Source organism: Mirounga angustirostris, unplaced genomic scaffold (genome assembly GCF_029215605.1).
Source record: "Mirounga angustirostris isolate CCGP_5_RB_7025 unplaced genomic scaffold, mMirAng1.0.hap1 SCAF_13, whole genome shotgun sequence".
In the NCBI taxonomy this organism is placed as follows: Eukaryota; Metazoa; Chordata; class Mammalia; order Carnivora; family Phocidae; genus Mirounga; species Mirounga angustirostris.
Genome location: NW_026991721.1, coordinates 35,249,899 through 35,273,151, shown reverse-complemented (window position 1 = coordinate 35,273,151; position 23,253 = coordinate 35,249,899). Strand labels below are relative to the sequence as shown.

At 41.3% G+C, this 23,253-nt stretch overlaps 1 protein-coding gene across 1 annotated transcript in view; it reads left to right on the top strand.

Annotated features, from left to right (window-relative positions):
• The first annotated feature begins 2,100 nt into the window (after positions 1-2,100).
• Positions 2,101-23,253, top strand: part of SLC17A6 (solute carrier family 17 member 6) — a 41,099-nt gene continuing 19,946 nt past the window's right edge. Inside the window, exons 1-3 of the mRNA XM_045892650.2 lie at positions 2,101-2,186; positions 4,901-5,153; positions 6,904-7,022. Coding sequence (XP_045748606.1) covers positions 2,101-2,186; positions 4,901-5,153; positions 6,904-7,022 — 458 coding nt within the window. The remainder of the gene's footprint in view (positions 2,187-4,900; positions 5,154-6,903; positions 7,023-23,253) is intronic.

The following is a 23,253-nucleotide window of genomic DNA, read 5'->3' as shown; positions in this document are numbered from 1 at the left end:
CTTTGGGGATATTATTTTGAAACATTCCAGAGTTTTAGAAAAATCTGGTTCACTGTTTTATAGGGATATATATTTTAATACATATTTATCAAAATGAGAGAAAGATGCCTCTAGCTTTCTTTTCTTTAATATAATTCATAATGATATATAATTTAGTAATAGCAGATGGTTTTAGCTACTTCTGATTATCTTTTTTTGGCTATCCATTCACTGTATACATATACATTGTATTATTTGGCTTATTTAGGGGACATTCTTACACGATTCTGTATTTAGATCCATACTTTAGAGATTTGGTCCCAAAATCCCTAAGAAAAATCTACTCTCCCTGCTGGCTTAAATAAAATCCAAAGATTTTGACCTTGACAATGTGGCTCAAGGGCAGTCAATTTTGTAATCACTTGGTTGAATGGCATCTAAGAGGTTTGTGATTCATGTTAAATGCATTAATAATTAACATTAAGCTAGCATAGCTTTCTTGCTTTGCTTAATGAAATAGATTCATTGATGCTATACCTATGTATGTGACAACAAAAGTCTTACATGAATGTCTCTCTAGAATTCTGCTTTAGGGGAAGATGGTATGAAGAAAAAAATCACATTTTAAAGGAATATAAGCGATTTCAAGTAAATCTTGAAAATATAATTACTCATAATTTGTTAACAAGCACAAGATATAGCCACAAATTTTGTCAGTATATTGATATTTCCATAGTGTGCTGTAAATCAGTTAAGCAAAGAATCATAAAATTCTAAGGAATTTATATTAAACTGGCTGTATTTTATTTAACCAAGGGCACTGAGGTTGCAGCTCATCTTTTCTTTCTTTCTCTCCCCTCCCTCCTTCCCTTCTTGCCTTCCTCCTTTTTCTTTCTTTCTTTCTTTTTCTTTCTTTTCCTCTCTCCTTCCTTCCTTCCTTTTTATTAGAAATTAAAACAAAACTCATGAACAATATAATTATGCATTCTGTGTACAAATGTTTTATATCCAAGGGAGACCAAGTGCCCCAGAATTCCACAAACATAAATGAAATATGTTGTAAGCTTCCTTCCCTGCAACTCTGTCAGAGCTGGAGGTAGCGTGCTGGGCAAAATGCAGGAAACTAGAAGTAACTTGTCAATTTTTAATAAAGTCTTCCTCCTTTGAAGAGTCAAATGCCCCATTCTCTCTGCAAACTCTGGCGATGATGACAGATTTTCACTTGGTTTCCATAGCATCCATTCCTGAAGATGCCCAGAATGGTTCTTGGTCAGGGCGATCCATCCATCTCCCCTAGAAAGTTGGCGACCTGGCCAGCCAAAAGAAGCTGTTTTCCGGAATCTTACTCTGTCCATGGTGCTGAACAATTCTTCCAGGACGCGCCCTCACGAGCGCTGTCAGCCGCGCTGAAGAAATCTTTCCTGACGCTGTCCAAATCAGGACTGTGTATCTGTTATTTACTCACGTCCTCAAAGAGCAGCAAGCTTTCTCCATCTTAATTCGACACTACCGCAGAGCAGAGTTGCGCCGGCGTGAGGGAAGGAGATCATAGGCAAGGAGGAAACTAACAGCAGCATTGCTCACCTGAGACCTCAGATGCTCCCATGAGTTTTGGAAGTGCTCTGCTCCCTACAGCAAAGACCCCATTTAAAAAATACTATTCTTCTGACTTTGCTTTTACACAAAGGTTCTGTGATATTTCTGCTCCTCCGTTTAAAAGCCAGAAGATTTGACAGCAATAAGGTTTTCAAAACCGGGAATTTGCATTGTTTTTCAGTGGACTGACTTCCAGGACAAGGACTCATCTGCACCCGCCCAAATACCATGGCACTGCATGCGCCCTTTGCCACCGGATCCTCCCCTTCCAATGAGACTTTCTGATTGTGTCTACCAACTCTCCTATTAGGAAACCCGTGGGTTGCATGCAGCTATTCTGTTGTATTCTCTTTCTCACTCCCTCCCTTCTCTCACTCACACTCTTGCTGGAGGCACACCAATACCGTTCTGCTGAGAAGAAAAGCCCACAACTACCTTAAGCGATTAAGACAATATGCGCAACTCTCGCCTTTCATAGCGATCACTATTTAAATCTGGCAAGAGCCAACACCAGTCTTTGCAAGAATGGAGTCGGTAAAACAAAGGATTTTGACCCCAGGAAAAGAGGGGCTAAAGAATTTTGCTGGAAAATCCCTTGGCCAGATCTACAGGTAAGAGAAAGCAAACCCATGTTTGCCTGGGGCTGAGCATGAAAAAAAAATCTACAAGGCTATTTCTGTAAACCCTGGTTGCTTTGAGAGATTGTAATATGATCGGAAAGTCTTTTTTTGTTGCTCATTGCTCAAGCGGAGCTGCTCTGGAAACCTGCTTATTAATTCAGGAATGTTGCACTAAATGAACCTGTCTGCTTTGTGTGTATGTGTGTGTGTGGTTTTTGTCTTGGTACCTGCAGTTTCTCATCCTTTCCTACCCAGGATTTATCCTCTTTACAATTGAGAAATGATCCGCACCTGTTCAGAGAATCTTTGTTTTGGTGCTTATAGTCACAACAAATTAAATTCCTTTGATGCAGACAAATGAATTAAAAAAATACAACCCTCAAAAAATTAACCAAGAAATTCCAAAGAGTAATGGCAGAAGGAAATTTAGATCTCAGCCTCAAAACCACTCAAGTAGAGAATCTCCCAGTGGAATCTTCCTCCTGTGCTGAAGGAAGAAGAATCAAAATATATCAATAATTAATAACTAAAGCAGCTCCTCTCTCCGAACCCAAAACAATGTATATGTATTTTAATTATTTGACTTCTCCCAGAAGTCTATTTCTTGCATGGCAAATGTCACAGTGTTCATAAGAAAAACCATAATAATAACCAGCAAAATGCTTCAAAAGTACTAGAAATGATTTAATTTTGTTATCCTCCCTGTAGTCAATGTACTAATTATGCTGAAAATTTTACAACTTTAAATCATTTCAAGTATATTACATGAATACACTTTTCTTAATAATATGAGCAAAATCAAGAAGAGAGGGCAGAAACAGAAGGATAAATGATTCCAAGAGAGCGCTAATTTTCACATTTGGGAAATTGAAGCCTTTAGAAATGTATAGAAAACATAAAGAAAATGACCAATGCACTTCCTGATTTTCCAAATCTCTTTGGATCTGGTGGGCTTCATGTAGGTACCATCATGCTCCTATGCGGCAGTAGATACCGCAAGGGCCCTGCAGTCCCGCAGCTGCCCTGGAAAGAGCTGTTCTTTCCCAGCTCAGTGCCATCAGGTGGGGAGTTCAGGTGCATAGTCCAACTTTGCATATATCAGCTATAAGCCAATGTAAAAAAAAAAATCACATTAGTTACATTTTTTTCTCCCAGAATAAATAATTTGCCATGTGTTCTGACATTGGGATTGGACTTTAAAAATAAGAATTAACATAGTTGCAAAAACCTTCATGACCTATTCTCCAGGTGACATTTTGTAGAATTTGGAAGTCTAACATTGTTTTCTCGTAGCCTCAAATTGCTTGGCAGTCAGCTCCCAACCTGTGCATTCTTGGAATTGATCTTAAAATTTCATTTGCTTTACTCCTGTGTATGAAAATAATTGTGTGTGAATATATCATTTAAATGGGAACACAGAAAAATAAACTACATGGTGGATTTTAAAAAATCTGCAAATTGTAAACGGAGAGGTTCTTTGTTTAAATATCGAAAGTATCCATCTCAAGAGTCCACAGTGATTCTACTGTTCACATTCATTCTCTTCTTCTTTTTTAAATAGACATTTCACGGATATATTGTGGACTAGAACAACACCCTCAGCTTTTAGTAAAACCATGCCACCACCCTGCTTTCCCCTTCTCCCTCCCCCCTTCCCTCAAGGACGAAAACCTAAAAGGAACCTTATTATACGGGTGAAATCTTGTGAAATAACAATGCAAATTAAAAAACACAAAACAAAACATAAATGTGAGATCTACTTTGGTGTGGAACATCTTACCAGAGTTGATTTGGGGCACGTTTGTGTATCTGGGAGTCGCATTTTACGTCTTTGGAAATATGCCCATGACATTTTTCGGTGTTTGTAACCGAGATAGTAATGACGCAAGATTGTGAATAATTAATTATTCATGTCTGGCAGTGGGAAGCTTAGGTGTCGGCCATATGCTGCGGAGGCCTTTGTTTCAAACTCGAGTAACAAGGAAAAGAAAGTAAGATATGTGACAAGAGAGTAAACGTTGAACTAACACCCCGGGACTGGAGGAATGGGCAATAGAATGCGCGCGTGACACTCAGGGAGCATTCACGGGCCTCCGCGTGGGCACCGGTCAGGAGAGGCCTTAGTCCCTCGGGTCCCCGGGCTCAGCTGGGGGGCGGGATCGCGCGTCCTTAACCCAGAAAGCTTCAACTTGGCTGGGAAGGAAAGGATAGCTCGGGTGCAGGACTGAGCTGGGCTGGCCTGCAGAGGCGGCCCCCAGGAGGCTGGGTGGCTGGATAAAACGCCTGTCGCCGGGGGTAAAGCACTGCGGGCAGGAGACATCTACACAGATGCCGACCAGGCGCCGCTCCGGTATCCCATTCCCTCCCTCTCAAGCTACAGACCACGCGAGAAAGTTAAGCCCAAACAGCTTGTGTCGTGAATCTAGGCGCTGCGGGTTGGATCCCGAGGGAATGGGGGCTGGATGCCCCCGGCCAGACGGCATGAAAGTTGAAGAGATGCTACCGCAGGGAGGGGGACGGGCAGGAGGCTGGAGAGCCGGGGAGGTCCCGAAGCCTGGTGGCGCCCTAGCACCCTAACTCCTGAAGGACTTGAGCGTGTCAGCGCCCCTCCCCCCAGCCCTGACGGGTCCTGGGGATTGGGATGGGCCGGCGTCGGGGGTGCCTAACCCGCCGCGCCCTTGCCTTCCCCCCGCTCTGCCGCGCAGGGTGCTGGAGAAGAAGCAAGACACCGGGGAGACCATCGAGCTGACGGAGGATGGGAAGCCCCTGGAGGTGCCAGAGAAGAAGGCTCCACTGTGCGACTGCACCTGCTTCGGCCTGCCGCGTCGCTACATCATCGCCATCATGAGCGGCCTGGGCTTCTGCATCTCCTTCGGCATCCGTTGCAACCTGGGCGTGGCCATCGTGGACATGGTCAACAACAGCACCATCCACCGCGGGGGCAAGGTCATCAAGGAGGTGGGCAGCCGCTGGCCGTGTGGGTTCGCCAAGCCACATCACTTGTTTGGGCTCCATTTCCTGCCCACTGAGCGAGGAAGGCCGGGCTGCTCGCTCAGCCCCCTGCTAGCGCTGCCGTTCTAGAATAGGAATCGACCGCGGTAGCAGTATGACCTCCCTTTTCGAATCTGCTCTCTGGGTCTTCCTTTTCTTACCTGCAAGGTGGAAAAATAGCATTTAGCTCGCTAGATTTTTGTGGAGTGACTTCAAACGAGGAGTTGCATAATAATGTCCCCTAAATTTAAATCGAAATATTTTTCTTTCCCTCGGAGGAGTGGGGCTGCATATCAGTGATAATGTCCCCCTGGTTTCCTCCAATTCCTGCCAAACATTCTTAATAATAAAAATGAAACAAAACCGAAATCAAATGAACTGTGAGCATATCGATAGTTTCCACCGAAAGGCCTTTAGGAGCTGTCCACCTAACTGGCCCAGAGAAGAGCCGCCGCGTCGAGTGTCTCGAGGTCACAGGGAATCCAGTCCCGTAATCTCCTGAATGTGTTGGGGTGACGCCTAGGGAAAGGAGGGTCAACTTCAAAGTCACCGAAACCCCTGGGTCTCGACTTCCTGTTCAGGGATCTGAGCAATCATAAGCAAGGGTTGGGAGGAGAAAATTCGGGAATCGGCCGTGGATGAGAAGCGGTGAACGCTACTGGGCCCTGGGGATTCCGGGACACCCTGCAGAGTGCGTTTGGTTTCAAAATACTATTTAAAAGGAGAAAAAGGATCCTCAGTTTCCCAGGCGAGATTAGCGCTCCTTTGCCTTTCAGATGCAGATTTTTACTTTAAGGTTCACCCTGTGGGTCCGCCCAGGCTGGCTAGGGCGGAGCTAGGCCTTGACCTTCAGACACACCCCTCGCCAGCTCTTAGGACTACCCCGGAACAAATTCTCCTCTCCACTGGCCACCCCCACCCCCCACCAATTCCCCAGGCTACTCCCAAATCTTTCCGGCCTAAGCCCATCCCCATTTTTGCCGGGACGATCCTTCCCTCTGGCTCCTCCGACCTCCTCACCTTCCATCCAGGTGCCCCACTTTCTTTCGTCAGAATTTCCCTGGTTGGATTTCATTCTGGAAGCGACCCCACTACTGCATTAGTACTGGCTGGCATTAACTAAACGGACCCCGGTCAGGGGTCCCTATCCTCAGCCAGCAAATGGAATCTCTCCGTGGAGAGTTCTAATTTCCAATACTGGAGCTCAGAGGACTCCTCATTCATCGAGGGGATCAGACCTGCCTGACAGTAGTCGGGGAGCAAATCCAGGGCGTCCAGCTTCGCCATTAATTGCAATACATTTCAAATGAGCACAGTTTTTCCATTAAAAGAAGCATTTCTGGGCGCCTGGGTGGCTCAGTTGGTTAAGCGACTGCCTTCGGCTCAGGTCATGATCCTGGAGTCCCTGGATCGAGTCCCGCATAGGGCTCCCTGCTCAGCGAGGAGCCTGCTTCTCCCTCTGACCCTCCCCCCTCTCATGTGCTCTCTCTCTCTCTCGTTCTCTCTGTCTCAAAAAAAAAAAAAAAAAAAAAAAAAAGCATTTCTTCTCTAGAAGAAGGTATACATTGAATTTTGTTAGCAAACGAAAATTCAGCCACCTCCACCTCCAGAATGCAGGGCGTACCCCGGGGGTTGAGGGCTCCTGAACGCAAGTCTGCAGCCCAAGCACTGACTCTACTCTTTCCCTCCACCCCGTTCTGTCCCCCTACCTCCGTAGAAAGCCAAATTCAACTGGGACCCGGAAACCGTGGGGATGATCCACGGTTCCTTCTTTTGGGGCTACATCATCACCCAGATTCCGGGCGGCTACATCGCTTCTCGGCTCGCAGCCAACAGGTAACGCGCCCCCAGGGCTGGGGATCTTGGGGCTTGTGCCTCCGAAGGGGCATCAGAGGCTGGGGGCAGGGACGACAGCCCCGCGGGGATTGGAACTCCTGGGTGAGGTCTCCTGGTTCCCAGGCACCTCCTCTCTCAGGACTGGAACTGTTGGTTCCTCCTTCCAGAATTAGGCACCCAAGAGGATTTGGGTTAGCCAGGCTGGGCGCTGGTTGCCGCTTCCTCTCTGTCCTGGCTGAGCCAGCTTTACTCCAAATGGTCGACATGCCTTAAGACCTGGTAGGAGCTGAGGCCGGGCGGGAGTGGACCGAGCCGGGACTGAGCGGCTAGGTGCACAAAGGGGAGGGTGTGTGTGTGTGTGTGTGTGTGTGTGTGTGTGTGTGTTTAGAGGGGTAGAGACACGTGCTGCGCTCTCGCCCGTGCGCCCCTTGGGGGCCCCGGCTCGAGAGGGGACTGAGCGGCTGGGTGCACAAAGGGGACTGTGTGTGTGCGTGTGTGTGTGTGTTTAGTGGGGTAGAGACACGTGCTGCGCTCTCGCCAGTGAGACCCTCGGGTGCCCCGGCTCCTTGTGGTGCTGACCTCCCGGCAGGGCGCATCGAACGCCGGGCCACGGAGCCCGCCCAGATGGTGCTCTGGGTCTGAAGGATTTGTTTCTATGGAGTCAGGCGGGATTTCAGGCGCCCGGGGTGCAATTCCACCTGTTAATGAGCGCCAGTGAGTAGGGGCGGGGTGGGGAAGGAGCTCAGCTGAGTCCCCAGGCTTCCAGCTTTGCAGCCCGGGCTGCAGCCGAGGTCCTAACGCCAGCTCCAGGAATGTTGTTGGGGTCGCCTGCAGAGACACCCCAAAGTATGGGGCATAAGGGGTGGGGATGTCTAAGAGCACAGTCCGGCCACTGCAGCATGAGAGGCAGCTTTATTTGCTTCATTGTGTATATTAAGATAAATAAAACTAAATAAATTCTCCTTAAGTCTGAATTATAAAACTGAGAAAGAACACACGCACTCACTTTTTCAAGTGTTGCTTCATAAAGACCCCCAAAAAAGACTTCAGGTCTTTCCTCTGACTTTGTATCTATGATGTCGCCTTTCTCCCTCCCCTCCAAAGTCAGATTTTCTGGGGAAGATATCTTGAACTAGGCACCTCTCTAGTCTTGATCTCCTCTTTGCTTTTGTAAACTGGTCCCTTCTCATTTCTCAATAAAATCTCCGAGGAGGCCTCTTCCAGGAGCTTTGTCACCTAAGACCCATTCACCAGCGGTGACTTCCTGCCCAAGATTTTTCTGTCCTCTCCAAAGCCTCGGGAAGAATTCTTGCAAATTTCTCTTAGGCTTCACAATTGCTTGGGCCAAGATTTTTGGACAGTCCTTCAAAATGTCAAAAGAAGAGAGTAAAAGGTTAGGAATAGTGCCTTTTGAATATCATATTTACCTTGACATCATGATAGTTAGTACTCAGACCCAACAGGAGACAAACTATTCTTTTAAAAAAGGAATAATTTTAAAATGAAAATCATTAACTATTTAGAGAACCCAATTCTATGGATGGGATAAATCAAATTAAAGAAAATATTTCCTTAAATAGTACTGGTAATTAACATGTTACATTTTTGGCTTCCATATCCCTAAGGCATAATGTCTCGAATCTTTTTTTTCTCCTCATTTTATTCCCCTAAAACAAAATAAACCTCCCAGAAAGATAATCCAAACATACGTATATGAAATATTTTCACTTCAGGGGAAAAACAACCAATAATTCACAAAAAAACAAAAATGATACAAGAAACTCAGTGTAATGTGAAATGAAATTATAATGGCTGGGCCTTTAAGGGTTTTTTTCAGAGTCAAAACCTTCATCTTGCCAATTGTTAAAATGCTAACATTTTCCTGCCAGGAAAAAACACCAGGGATGCCCCAGCTTTCCCTCTTTGTAACACTGGGAGGTCAGTAAACAGGTTTTCCTGGGGGGAAAAAAAGGCAAGATCATTTCTATACCATCATTTGTGTTATGTTTAGTATGCTAACTCAGGTTCTAATTTATTTGGTAGATTTTTCTTAAAGGAAAAAATTGTGAACTTTAGAAGTCATATTTGGATCTGAATTCACCTTACCTTTATTGGATATTCAAGGGAGAGAAACTTAATATTTTCATAATGTTTTCAATGTCTTCTGTTCTCCAAGACTGAGAAAACTAAAATTTATTGTAAAATATGACAAACATATAGAGGATATAGACTAACTTCCTTATCAGATCTTAGGGTTTTGACATATTTGTCTCATTTAAAAAATATAACAAAATGTTACAAATACAGTTGAAGCTTCCTGTGAAAACATTCCCTTTTCTGATGATGAAAGTATTGTATCCTAATAAAAATATATTAAAAAGGAAATATAATAAAAATCATAAATTAATCACACAGAGACCCTCTTATTAACATGTTGGTAAATGTCCAAATAGTCCTATATATGCTACATAGAATTTTATCTTAGAACTTTTTTATTAACACAAAATCTGAGAGATTTTGAGAATTGGTTTGAAAGATGTGCATTTCCTAATATGATCCTTTTTCAAAAATAGTCAAAACAACACAGCAAGACCAGTTTTCCACCTACAAATATTGTCTGCCTATTCAAATAAACTTCTCCCTATAGATCATCTAATAGTAGAACAAGATTTCCCTTGGGTGGATTACTGGGGACAGATTCCTTTCCCTCTAGGTGTAAAAGAAGCTCACTTAGGAAAGTGTTTGCCATCACAGTTATGGGCGGAACTGGAGTAGAGGAACTGAGGTGTGTGTCTTGGAGAGAAGGGCCCCTGGATACACCTCCTGGCAAATTTCTCAGTGAAAAACCAACAGCAATGATGTGGCTTCTCCATTTTATGTTTTAAGCAAAAGCAGCTGCACCCTTAGTCAGAATACAGAATCTTGGTCCCTTTTCTGGTCAGATTCTAAGTATTCTTGCTTTCTTTCTCATTGAGAAAAAAAGCTAGGGAGAGAAATCTCAGTCCCCGAGGAGGACTCTTGCATCCTTTTTTCCTTTGTCTTTTCTTTAAGGGCTATTGCACATTGTAGGCAGGAGAATTTAGTCACCTCCCTGGAGGGCTTTGGGATGAGGAACCAAAGGGAGATTCCTTACAAAATCTGTAGTGTCTCTAGATGAGCATATTTACTATAGTGATAACAGTGTGTTGGGGTCAAATTATTGTTGCCTTTAAACAGTACAGGACATGGGGCTTACAGTAATCCAGATAATTGCAAATGTGAAATTGCTAAGGATTATTTTTACCTTGCATTTTGACTGATGAGGAACCTAGGCAAGTACTTAACAGGAGAAACAACAGAATTTCTGCAAAGGGCATAATCACAGATGGTCAGATTTACCAAAGAATATTTGGTCAACGTTACGTTTTCAATGGACAATATTATCTTCGCAAAGACTATTCTTTCTTCTGTCTAGGTGGCAATATTATATAAACCTTATTTAAAAATTTTTCCTATCCTGCTCATATCTTCTTGATCTGCCAATGGTGACTTCGTTTTTTATATAGCACTTATGGCCAGCTGTCATGCCAGTATTTTACTTATTTAACTTTTTGTTTTGTCCAATAAAGTGTAAGCTCCATGAGAGCAGGCAATTGTATCCATGTTGTTTTCACTGCTATATCCTTAGCATCTCAAAGAGTGCCTGGCCCAAGACAGATATTTTTTTAAACATTTTATTAATTCATTTGAGAGAGAGAGAGAGACAGAGAGAGTGCAAGCAGGGGCGAGAGGCATACGGAGAGGGGGAAGCAGGCTCCCTGCAGGATCCCATCCCAGGACCTGGAGATCATGACCCGAGCCCAAGGCAGACACCCAACCATATGAGCCACCCAGGTGCCCCAGATATTTGTTGAATAAATAAAATGAACATCCAACGAAGTGTTTGGGCCTTTTTTAAAAGGCAGTATGACAGAGTAGTTAAGATACAGGTTCTAAAGACAAACCATGTGGGTTCAGACTCCTGAAGGTACTACTTAATAACTGAAAGACATAAAACATTACTTAACTCCTCTGAACTTCAGTTTATATTTCTGTAAAAGGGGACTAGTCAAAGAACCTACTTGATATGAATATCATGACAGCTAAATAAGAGAATATGTGTAAGGTTCTTAGAAGTGCCTGGCTCTCACTAGATGTTGGCTGTTATCATTTATTATTAATTAGGTCCTAACTTCAGAAAAAAAATGAAAGAATAAATAATATCTTAAGGCCATTCAGTATTACTTATGTTTAAATTGGTCTTAAGTATTAGTAATGCAAAAGGATTATTTCTATTGTGATAAAAATGCATCTTTCCACCTGTCAGATTTCTAGCTTTAAAATTATTTCCCTATACACATTATTCCAGCTAAAATTACTGTTCACTGATAATGCCTTAAGTCTCATTTGAAGGACTGTCTTAGGAAAGCTTTTTAGCCAAGGGTATAGAGAGTGCTAGTAATTCAGTGCATTCAGTCTTTGAATTCTAGTCAGGCATTATAAAAACACTTAGAGAAATCCATTTAAGTTTGAGGTTAGACTTCTCTGTTAAATGTTACAGTTTATTTCCCCGTACTCCTTTATTTAAAAAGATTTTAATTCCTGGTGCAACATTTTGTCTTTTCAGGTATTTCTTGGGTTTCTAACTTGACTTTTGCTAAAGAAAAAAAAATAGTTCTTTATTTGAATAAGAGATTGAGGATCCTATGTGTCTGTAACATGCAGTGAACTTTAGCTAACAGAAAGAATCCATTATTAGAGAGGGATAAGGCTCATCTAATCCAATCTTCTCACTTAAGAGACCAGGAAAGGAAATAGAGAATCAGGGAGGTGGTGACTTGCCCACCAGATTGGGACTACAACTCAGGTGTCCAGCAACGAATGACCTCAGGCTATCTCTACACTGAAATTTAGCATCTCTGCCTCAAGCTGAGCCATCTGCTCTCTCAAGGAGTGCCTACAGTCTATCATGCCCCAAATCCAGGATAGAAATCCAAGAATTAGAAAGAGAAGCCTTTAGCTGGCCCAAGGGTTTCTTACATTTTGGTGGCAGGAGAAACATACTGTATTTGTGTGGGTGTGTGTGTATGGACTCCCAAATGATTTGGCTACAGCATGAATGATTCTGTTGTTTTCTCTGCAAGAGACAAAAACCCAAACGTGATAATGACTTAAACAAATAGTGTGATTTTCTATAAGAGAAAATATGGCATTTAGAACTTTTTCTCCCTAATCAGCCCTTTGGTAGTATGGGCTCCTGCAATATTTCAGAGGTTTGAGCATCACTGGGCAAGGGGGTGGGGGTGGGGGTGGGGGGGAATTTAGACCTTTTGTCTGCAAAAAGGAAGGTATTCTTCCTTGGGATTTTGATGGATACAACTCAATTCATACCACTGTTATGAAAGAGAGAATAGTTTCTACTTAAAAAAATCAACAAATTCAAATCCATGGATTTTAAAACTGTTAACTCATGTGAATTTGCATTTATAAAAATGAAATTTGGTATACTTTAGGTAAATAATCTGGCTTGCCTGATTCTGAAAAATTCTCTTGTGGGAAGGATTTTCAGAAGGAGAGGAATGAAGATACTTTGAACATAATATCTTCATATTTTAAACCCAGGAAGGGACAATTTTACCGGTGTTATTCTTTTTCCTTCACAGAAATAAAACAATGAAGATGTGCTTTATTTACTGGAATAAGCATTGGAAATTAATTCTTTTTTTAAATTTTATTTTATTATGTTATGTTAATCACCATACATTACATCATTAGTTTTTGATGTAGTGTTCCATGATTCATTGTTTGCGTATAACACCCAGTGCTCCATTCAATACATGCCCTCTTTAATACCCATCACCAGGCTAACCCATCCCCTCACCCCCTCCCCTCTAGAACCCTCGGTTTGTTTAATTGTCAGTACCAAACACATATGCAAACATTATCTATCTATCTATCTATCTATCTATCTATCTATCTATCTATCTATCTATCTATCTATCATCTATCTGTGTATCATCTATCTATCATCTATCTTATCTATCTATCATCTATCACTCATTTTTTTCCTCTCTACTTACTTACCATTGCAATATCTATTGCAAGCAAGGGTTCCATAATCCTTCCTGTGAGAAACATTTGCAAATTCCTTTTGTGTGAGAAAATAATTCAGACTATGAACGTAAAGCTGCGGCAAGACCACCATCCTGCTGTGGTGGAAGTGGTTTATCATGATCCGGTCCTTTAGGACCAGAGATGACTCTGTTTCACTCATATAGCAGCCCATCAGACATCTCGCTGCCTTCCCATTGTGGGATCTATAGGGACAAAGCGGAAGAGACTTTCCTTTTTCCTGACAGAAGAAAATACCTTTCCACAAGACGAATAAATGGAGTGAGAGAGGGAGGGGTCCCTAAGGGCTTGCACGTGGTTTGCTGACAAGAGCTTCTCTTCCCTTCGATTCTCCCTCCTCTCCTCTCACCCTTTACTAGCTCTGCCTTCCCCTGTGGCTGCCACATCCAAGGATGGCAGTGCCGAGGCAGCCTCAGGAGGGGAGGGCCGTGATTTTGAGGGAGGAGAGAGTCAGGTGGGCAGCTGGTGGAATGGTTGTCCTGCTGCCATATGCCACTGCTGGGCCTGTCTAATTTCTCTGTCATGAGTGATGAAGTCATTTTTACAACTTAATGATGTACCAAGGGACCCAGAGGGCTGGCTTGTGCTTGTGTATTCCTTTTTAAATATGGGAATGGGGCATCAGATGTGACAAAGGGAGGCGCCGGAGCCCTGATTTGATTAGATTAAATAGATTAAACAGCCTGAATCAGTCTATTCCTACACACCCTCTAGGACAGGATTAGCGCCACACCTGGGGTGAGGAACACTAGTTCCCTGTTAAGTGACAAGCCACTGTCCAAATGGAAATGGATTGATCGATTTGGGGAAAATGGATATCATCTGTAGAGGTGACAAGGCACCAGTGTTCCTGTCACCTCCACCAGGCAAATCCTTTTGGGGTGGGCTTGCTAGCTGAGGGTATTGTGGCTGTGGGTCATAGGGAAATAACATGACTGAGAATTTCACAGCTAACTCACCCTGGACCACAATGAATGTTAATCATCAGGCAGGGTGTGATGCAGGTTTTCAGCAATTGCATTTGCTTTTCCAAACATTTCTGTATCAGGGACACTATATGCTTCTCAATTTTGGGAATCTGTTTAGTAATGTAGAGCCTTCTACCGCACACACATACATACAAATGCACACACACCTGTGTCCTTAAAGTCATTCTATGTAAGAGGATCTAATCATTTCCCACTGGAAGACAAAGGAGAGAGAGAGAGAGAGAGAGAGAGAGTGTGTGTGTGTGTGTAACAAGCAGAGGGAAAACAAGTAGAAATTAGGTTTTAACTTGAAAATAAGCAAATTGAATTCATTTTAATATGTCATTTGCTGCAGGGGAAATCATGAGGAAAACAACAATTCTAAGTAGCTTTCAAGTGGTTTATCATTTTGAAAGCAATCTTTCTTATTAGCAAATGGCCCTTATTTTATTTCACAGAGATTATGATGTTCTTTGAGAAATGGAAAGCACCCATCAGTTTCTAATCCTGTTCTTAAGGCATTTGAGATGTTAAGATTTTTCACATTTAGTTTGCATGTTTCTTTGCCTTTTTTTTTTTCTTGGCCCAATTACTGACACCGTCTCTTACTTACAGTCACAAACATGGATTTTTCAGGTAGAACTTTAGCTGCCAATTATATAAGGAGAAGGACTGTAGGTGAAATGAAATATCATGCTAGTTGAGATGCAACTTCCTCTGTGGAACTTCAAGTTAGGCAAAATTTATTTAATTAATAACTTGAATATAAATATATATTTATATATTGCCTGATATTACATATACTGCCTGGTATTATAGAGAACTTAGATTTACAAAGTAAACAAGTATGTTAAAAATAGACAAATATTTATTTGGGGAAATTTGTTTAGAGAAAATGTGTTTTTTTAAATGTAAAGTTTAATATTTCTTTATTTACCTATACATTATTCACCTTTACTTAGACTAAATGGTGGATCAGACCATAAGTGAGCTTCTTTTTTTTTTTTAAAGATTTTATTTATTTATTTGAGACAGAGAGAATGAGAGACAGAGAGCATGAGAGGGAGGAGGGTCAGAGGGAGAAGCAGACTCCCTGCCGAGCAAGGAGCCCGATGCGGGACTCGATCCCGGGACTCCAGGATCATGACCTGAGCCGAAGGCAGTCGCTTAACCAACTGAGCCACCCAGGCGCCCCCATAAGTGAGCTTCTTAACTGACATAGATTATAAAGCAAACAAAAAAAAACAAAACAAAACCCAGACTCTAAATCAGAAGTCAGCTTAATTTTACAAACATGTAATTGGTTACTTATATTGAATAGAGTCTTAAATTTCTATTCTATAATCAGCATTCATTAACACATTCTCAAACAAGCTACATTATTATTTGATAGGTCACTAAACTTAGCCTTTAGCCTGTTGAGAAACAGAAAAAGTACCGGAGAAAATCTACAATGAAATTTCAAAAGACAAAAAAATAAAAAAGAAATTGTAAAAATGAACCTTAAAAGCAGCATAGATGTTCTTCTTAGGCGCTACTGAAGTCAAGCAGTAACAGGATTGCTTAATTTATGTGATGGAGTAAACTACAGCATTCTCCTTCCCTGTAGTTAAAAAGAGTTTAGAAATCTAGCTTTTAGATTAAAACAGGGAAAAACAAAGCCAGCTCTACTGAATGGAAACAGAAATGCTACTCTAACCAGGCACCATGGAGAGGGATGAGTGAGTATCAGGAAAGCTTTTCAATCAATGAGAAGTAGATCATTCAGGGATAACATTTCCACCTCTCCCTAAATAGTACATTTGTATTGGGTTGGGAAGAGAGAGAGGATATGAGTTATAAATTGTTTTTATAATTGCCTTAGTTCCCCATTTCAGGAGGCAGATGAAATTAGAATTGAATACAATACTAAATATATGTATCACTAAACTTTTTATGTATAGCGATCATCTTTCTTCCTCATAGAGACTATAAGGCAGACATTCTTAACACTTGTTTTACTGATGAGAGAACTGAACACAAAATAGCACTTATTTCCCCAACGATCACTAGCTGATAAGGGGAAGAGCTGGGGTCTGATTTCAAAGGGTCCCCAGGATCCCCCTTCAAAGGATCCCCAGGATCCCCAGGATGTCTGATTTCAAAGGACGTGCTTCTTTACTAAAAACATTTCTCCTATTAAGTAACTTTACTGTGTGCTCTTTAAAACATTGATTTTACAGTCTCTTAGAAAAATTCACCATATTACTTAGTGCTAGGCTAAGCTCATAGGAAAGAACATGGCTGTGGAATAATTTAAGACATTTCTTGCCTGATTTTGGTTTTTAGACAAGCCTTCTAATCAGGATAAACTTGGAAACCTATTATGGTGGGAATTGCTTTCTGAGCAGCAGTGCTCTGAAATACAATTATGTGTCAATGTTGGAACCAGTGCTAGAGATAATGAAACTCACAAGAATAGTACATGTTTCTTGGTGTATAATCTATTTCCTTCTACTGAGGTATCAAAAATATATTCAATGCTTATGTTTGTTTGTTTTTGTTGACATCGGGCCAAACAAAACTAATGACTGTCAAGCATAATACAATATACACGATGAGGACATTAAAAATTGATAAATGGTGGGATTCTTTAAGAAGACAATATGTCATCTCTGAATCATTACCACCTAATTTAATTTTGAAAGCAGAGCTTTAGAGACAGTGGTCTCAAATGCTGATGAGGATGCTGTGATAAACAGAGAATGTAATGGCGGTTGGTTTCCGGAGATTCTACAGTGTTGTTGGGAAAACAAGGATGAGGCCAGACTGGGCCACGTACTTGAACTCAGCAACTATCTCGAGTGAGCATTTATCCACAGGAATACTCTAAACTCTAGTTCGTAGCTGCCATCCTACAGTTATTCTATGAGAGTAACTCAGCTTCCTAGGATTATTAGGATACCCAGAACAGCAGTTCATCCCCACTAAAAGTGCAAGAACAAAGAAATGGTCAATTGATTGAAAAGGATATTGGAATAATAAAGGTTCAAAGAAGAAAGATCTGTTATCACCCACATATATCTCAGGAAGGGAAGTTATCATTGCTCTCTGTTTAAAGTCTTTATACAAAAGTAACCTTTAAAAAAATTTTTTTTAAATATTTTATTTATTTATTTGACAGAGAGAGAGAGCACAAGCAGGGAGAGCAGGAGAGGGAGAAGCAGACTCCCCGCTGAGCGGGGACCCCCCCCCGCCCCCGACGTGGGGCTCAATTCCAGGACCCTGGGATCATGACCTGAGCTGAAGGCAGACGCGTAACCGAGCCACCCAGGTGTCCCTGGGTGGTCATTTCTTAAGAGCATATCATGTACAAAGCATTCTGCTAGCATCATGGAGTTTGAACAAGTGAAATAAAGACCTGGACTGTGTTCCCCACAAATAATGCAGGGGTTTAGGGGAACAGGTGATCTCTTGAGTTAAGTCTTACGAAAGCAATCTATAGTTGCTTGAGGGATACCTGAGAGAAAAGATTATCTGAAAAAAGAGGTGTGTGTGTGTGTATCTGTGTGTGGTAGGTAGGTATTAGGGATAAGGGTGGAAGTATGCTAAGTACCAAGACCATATAATTCATTTGGATAATGCCATACATTTTAAAAAAATGTTTTGTTTCCTGCCAGATATTTTAGATGACCTATTGAGCTACAGATTGAGAGCCTGATGCAGTTCAATCCATTCTGTATGCCTTCAGAATGGGAGGTAGAATTTTTATTCTATGTCTTCACTCACTTTAAGCTGATAGAATTTCTTTTTTTTTTTAAGATTTTTATTTATTTATTTTAGAGAACGAGCAAGAGAGAACACAAATTGGGGAGAAGGGCAGAGAGAGAGGGACAAGCAGACTCCTCATTGAGCAGGGACTCAGGGCTGGCTGCCAGGGTCCTGGGATCGTGACCTGAGCCAAAGGCAGACGCTTAACTGACTGAGCCACCCAGGCGTCCCTAAGGGGATAGAATTTTAAGATGACATGGAACAACTCTGAATCCATTGTCACAGAATACTATTTCACCAGGGCAAAAGCATGCTGGGAAAAAAAAGGGCAAAGAATAAGAATTCTCTGAAAACTCTAATGAATGTTGGGAAATTCCTGTATAATGATAGCTGACATTTATAAACCATTTACTATGAACCAGACACTGTCCCCTTTCATAACTGATTCCTTTAATCTTCATGATAGTTCTTTGAAGTATGAAAACTGATTATTTCCATTTTACTAATGGAAAAAAGTAAGGCTTAGAGAATTTAAGTAATAACAACTTCCCAACATTATACTTAGAAAGAAATTAGAGTTGGAATTTGAATTCACATACCGTAACCACAGTTTTTATTCTTAATATTATGTTATGCTGTTTATATGTCCCCAGGAGAAATATGGCAGTTGCTCAGTCAAATTGGCCAGTTAAGGCAGTCGAAATTAGGCCAGAGAACTTCGTTTTGGGTCTTGATCCAACCATCTAATTACAATTTGTGCTTTGTAAAGGATATTGCCCCTTTTACTAAGTGTTTCCATTCCATTCTTGCCCCTCCCCTCTTTAAATAAAGGTAGACCCCCTTTTCTAGCTAGGTCTACCTCTGTCCACTTTAGGCTTGTCCCCAGTCCTGCCCTGATCTGTCATTTTTGTGATATCTTGGGGGAATATCTAACATGGTATTGCTAAACCAATGATTCGCAAGTCAGGAAAAGTAACATCAGCATCATCTGGAAACTAGTTAGAAATGCAAATTCTCAGGCCCCACACAAACCTCCTGAACCAGAAGCTCTGGCACCCAGGGTTCTGTGTTTGAACAAGCCCCCGAAGATGATGATCGTGAATGATGAAATCTGAGAATCACTGTGCTGAACTATTTTATATTCTGGAACTTGTATTCCATACTTAGTTCTATTTCTTCCATTTCTCTTTTGAAAGCTAGACTTTGCTCATTAAAAGACAAAACCCTCCCCAAATAAGCTTCTCAGTTTAACTACTTTGGAACCTAGGACAGGAGTAGAATCCTTTTTTTTACTCCTCACTGCTGCTGTCATCCATTATTCAACAAGTTTTTGTCTCCCAAAATTGTTGCCATTTTATCTGCTGCTGATGGAACTGTGTGAGTACTAGTTCTGTTGTTATTACAGTAGAGTAGAACTTAGCAGGTGAATATCTAGGATCAACAACCAGACTGAGTCAATACAAACCATAATTCTCCACTTAGTATCTATGTGACTGTAGCAAGCTATTTAAACCCACTTGCACTTCATTATTCTATGAAATAAGGACAGCATTAACAGCATGCTGATATTATTGTTAGCTTAAAATGAGAATCTAGAACAGTGACTGACATACACTAACAATTCAATAGCCATTGGCAATTTATTATTATTTCTACTTGACTGACTCACATTTATGGATTTATTTTTATGTGCCAGACACCTTTTAAGTGCATCATTTTTAGTCTCACAGCAATCCTATGACATGTAATAGATGAATATCATTGTTGTACAGATCCTAACACCCTTTAAATGCTTAGGATATGCCAGGCATTCTTCTAGATGTTTTACTTAAAATAACACATAGGTTCTGTTAATATCCCCATTTTGTAGACAAGGAATGAAACATAGTTAAATAAACTGCTCAAGATCACTCAAGTAATAGATGATAGAAATGAACTTTGAAGCCAAGCAGCCAACCTTAGAATCCATGCTCTTGACCATTACATGGCTCTGCCCTTTTTATAGACAAGGAATTAGAAGCCTAGATATGTTAAGTAATTTTCCAGTCATGCAGTTATTAAGGGACGAAGCTAGGGTCTTATAAAAATTTCTGTACCATATTTATGTCACTTTCTCCCCCTCTACCACCATTAGTGACTTTGGTGACTTGCTCCTCTGCAAGTCAGCATCTTGCTTAAATTTACATGGATCCTGATCACTTTCTGTCTCCCTGGCCTCATAGATTCCTCTGTCCTTAATTCTAGTAAGCTTCGTGTTTACTTCTCCTTAAGGGCTTACTCATTGTTTACCCTCTACAGTCACTCTAAGTTGCATCATCTCCAGGATGCCATGGACTTACAGACTTTGCTCTTCCCCTCTTTGTTCAGTCTGTGTTTCCTCACACCCTCCTCACACCATCCTTGTTCATAATCTCACTCTTGATGGTCTTACTTCTGTTACTCAGGGTACTGGGTACCACCATGTCCAGCCAACGTGGAAGTTTCCCTATGAAGGGCTCACTTCTTGGTCACCCCAGCTGGAATGGATTTTTCCCTCTTTTGTTTTTCATTTGTACTCTTATTATGACCTTTGGTTTAAGTTGTCTCTTGCTACTTGTCTCTCCCTTCCTTTCTCCTACTATATCCCGGGCCATCTTTATCTTTTCTCCTGAGTGCCTGATAGCATCATATTGGTGAAAGAGCACAGATTTTCACATCAGCCTGGATTCCAGTCTCCACTTTACTGCTTGCTTTTGTCTTGCACAATCATTGTCTCCAGTTTCCTATTTGTAAAGTGAGATGAATGTGTGGCTCAGAGAGCAGTTGTGAGGATTAAATGAATTAATGTAGGTGGAGCGTGTATAGTAAGCGTTCGGTAGGTTTTAGCTACCTTTTCCTTCTCAGCACTGTACCCTACTCTAAATATAGGCTCACAAAGAATTGGAGTGTGAATGCATAAATGAATGTTGAATGAAGTGGCTGCTTTAATTTTGGCTGTGTGTAGCACAGCAAGAGAAAGTGTGAAGGGTTCCCATACTGGGCAAGAATTTTGATAATCAGAATTTTAATTACCTGGGTATTGAGTTGGATAACAATGATATGAAACTTTAAAAAGAAGATGAGGTTCTGAAAAGTCTGATAGATTTCATTCTTTTTTTTTTTTTAAGATTTTATTTGTTTGACAGAGAAAAAGGTAGTGAGAGCAGGAACACAAGCAGGGGGAGTGAGAGAGTGAGAAGCAGGCTTCCCGCTGAGCAGGGAGCCCAATACAGGGCTCAATCCCAGGACCCTGAGATCATGACCTGAGCCGAAGGCAGACGCTTAACGACTGAGCTACCCAGGCGCCCCTGATAGATTTCATTCTTAAATAGAAAAAAAAGTCAATGCATTTTTATGATCCAATAGCAACTAATAATGAAAAAGGGATAGTTAAAAGAATTTAGGAACTTAAAAGTACGAATCATTTAGATATGTCACAAGATTATATAATTAGAAACACTATCCAGGGCAAGAGTAGAAAATAAACTTTGAAAGTGATCTATTGATGTTTTCTTTCAGGAATAGTAGGGTGAGTTCAAATAGCTTTGTGAAGATTATTATTTAAATTTACAGTTAGAATCCCGAAACACATTACTAACTACATGTGTGCATAATCAGATGAAAACCCTAGTAGTAAAACCCACTGGCTTTGGAATCAGACAGACTAGATTTGAACCAGGGTTCTTCTACTTGGAACTGATGAACAACTTGTGCAAGTGATTTCACTTATCTCAGGCTTAGTTTCTTCATCTATGAAATGGGTGTATAAATAATACCCATCTCACTGGGTTGTGAAGTAGTTGTGGATTTTATGGCATGTGAGGTGTTAGCATAATGGTGTCTAGCAAGTTGAAGAAGAACTTAGTAGATTTAGGGCTAACTCTAGTGGGTGCTCAACAAATAGTTTATAACTGATTCAGTTCTACTGGTGGATGATTTTTGTCCCCCAGAGGACATTTTACAATTTTTGTAGACATTTTTGGTTGTTACAACTTGGGGGCAAACACTACTGGCTTCTAATGTGGAAAGGCCACTAGACATACAATGCACTGGACAGAGAATTATCCATCCTGAACCATCGATCGAGCGGAGGTTGAGAAACGAGCTACAGAATGGGTAAAATTCATCTCTCTTTGGCATATATAGAGACGCAGTATCTTAAAACCCTTCAGAGAAAGTGATGGGTTGAAAGTTATACTCATAGAAAATAAACTTTTTTTTTTAAAGATTTTTTTATTTATTTTTCAACAGAGAAAAAGAGACAGCGAGAGAGGGAACACAAGCAGGGGGAGTGGGAGAGGGAGAAACGGGCTTCTCACTGAGCAGGGAGCCCGATGTGGGACTCGATCCCAGAACCCTGGGATCATGACCTGAGCCGAAGGCAGACTCTTAACGACTGAGCCACCCAGGCGCCCCATAGAAAATAAACTTTATGCATCATACTTGCAAGAAATTATTGGAAAAGAAGACACACATATTAGATAAACCTAGCTATAAACCTTATGGTGGTTTTTTTTGTTTGTTTTTTTTGTGGGCTTTTTTTTGCAAATCTTAGCATGCAAAATTATCACCTGGTTTCTTATTAAAACACAGTTCTTCAGGCTTCACTCCCAGCACAGTCTGATTTGGAAACTCTGGTGTGAAAAATCTGCATTTTTAATAAGCACTCCAGGGAATTCTGATGCAGCTGGTTCATGGACAACAGTTTGAAGGGATTCGGGCGGATGCATAAGTCATCTAAACACTTTGAAAAATCCTATAGCATTATGTAGCTCTAGTTCTCATTATCCTTAAAGCCTGAAGCACGGTCAGTCTCTTTTATTATCGAGGACCATAAGCAACATGGGATACATCTACAGAAAATACAGTCAGCATGAGTTTGGCAGTACCCAGACAGCCTACCCATATGACCAAAACTCCAGTGTTGTTTGCCTTTCCTGCTTTCATCCTCTCTGTTACACAGGTAAAACACTTGCACTCCCAGAACAGTAGAAACATGTTTATCTCACCGGCCTTTGGGAACTTGCACCATTCACCACTAGGTCCAGGAAACATGCCCCATACACTTTCTCCTATTTCCTCTCAGCCTTAAAGGAAACCTCCAAAATGTCCTGGGGTTTGCATACAAGAACATTTGGATTGCATTTTTAAGAGAGGTGAAAAATTCTTTCAACGTAAATGTAATGATCAACAAAAATTCATCTTAAATCAATTTTTATAACCATTTTGGGTTCTTATTTTATAAAGACAGGTTATGGGATTTTGCCTTTCTTTTCTGAAAAAATAAATCCATATTTGGCAGACGTTTAATGTCACTGGGTGTGTGGCATTTTAATGGGAGTAAT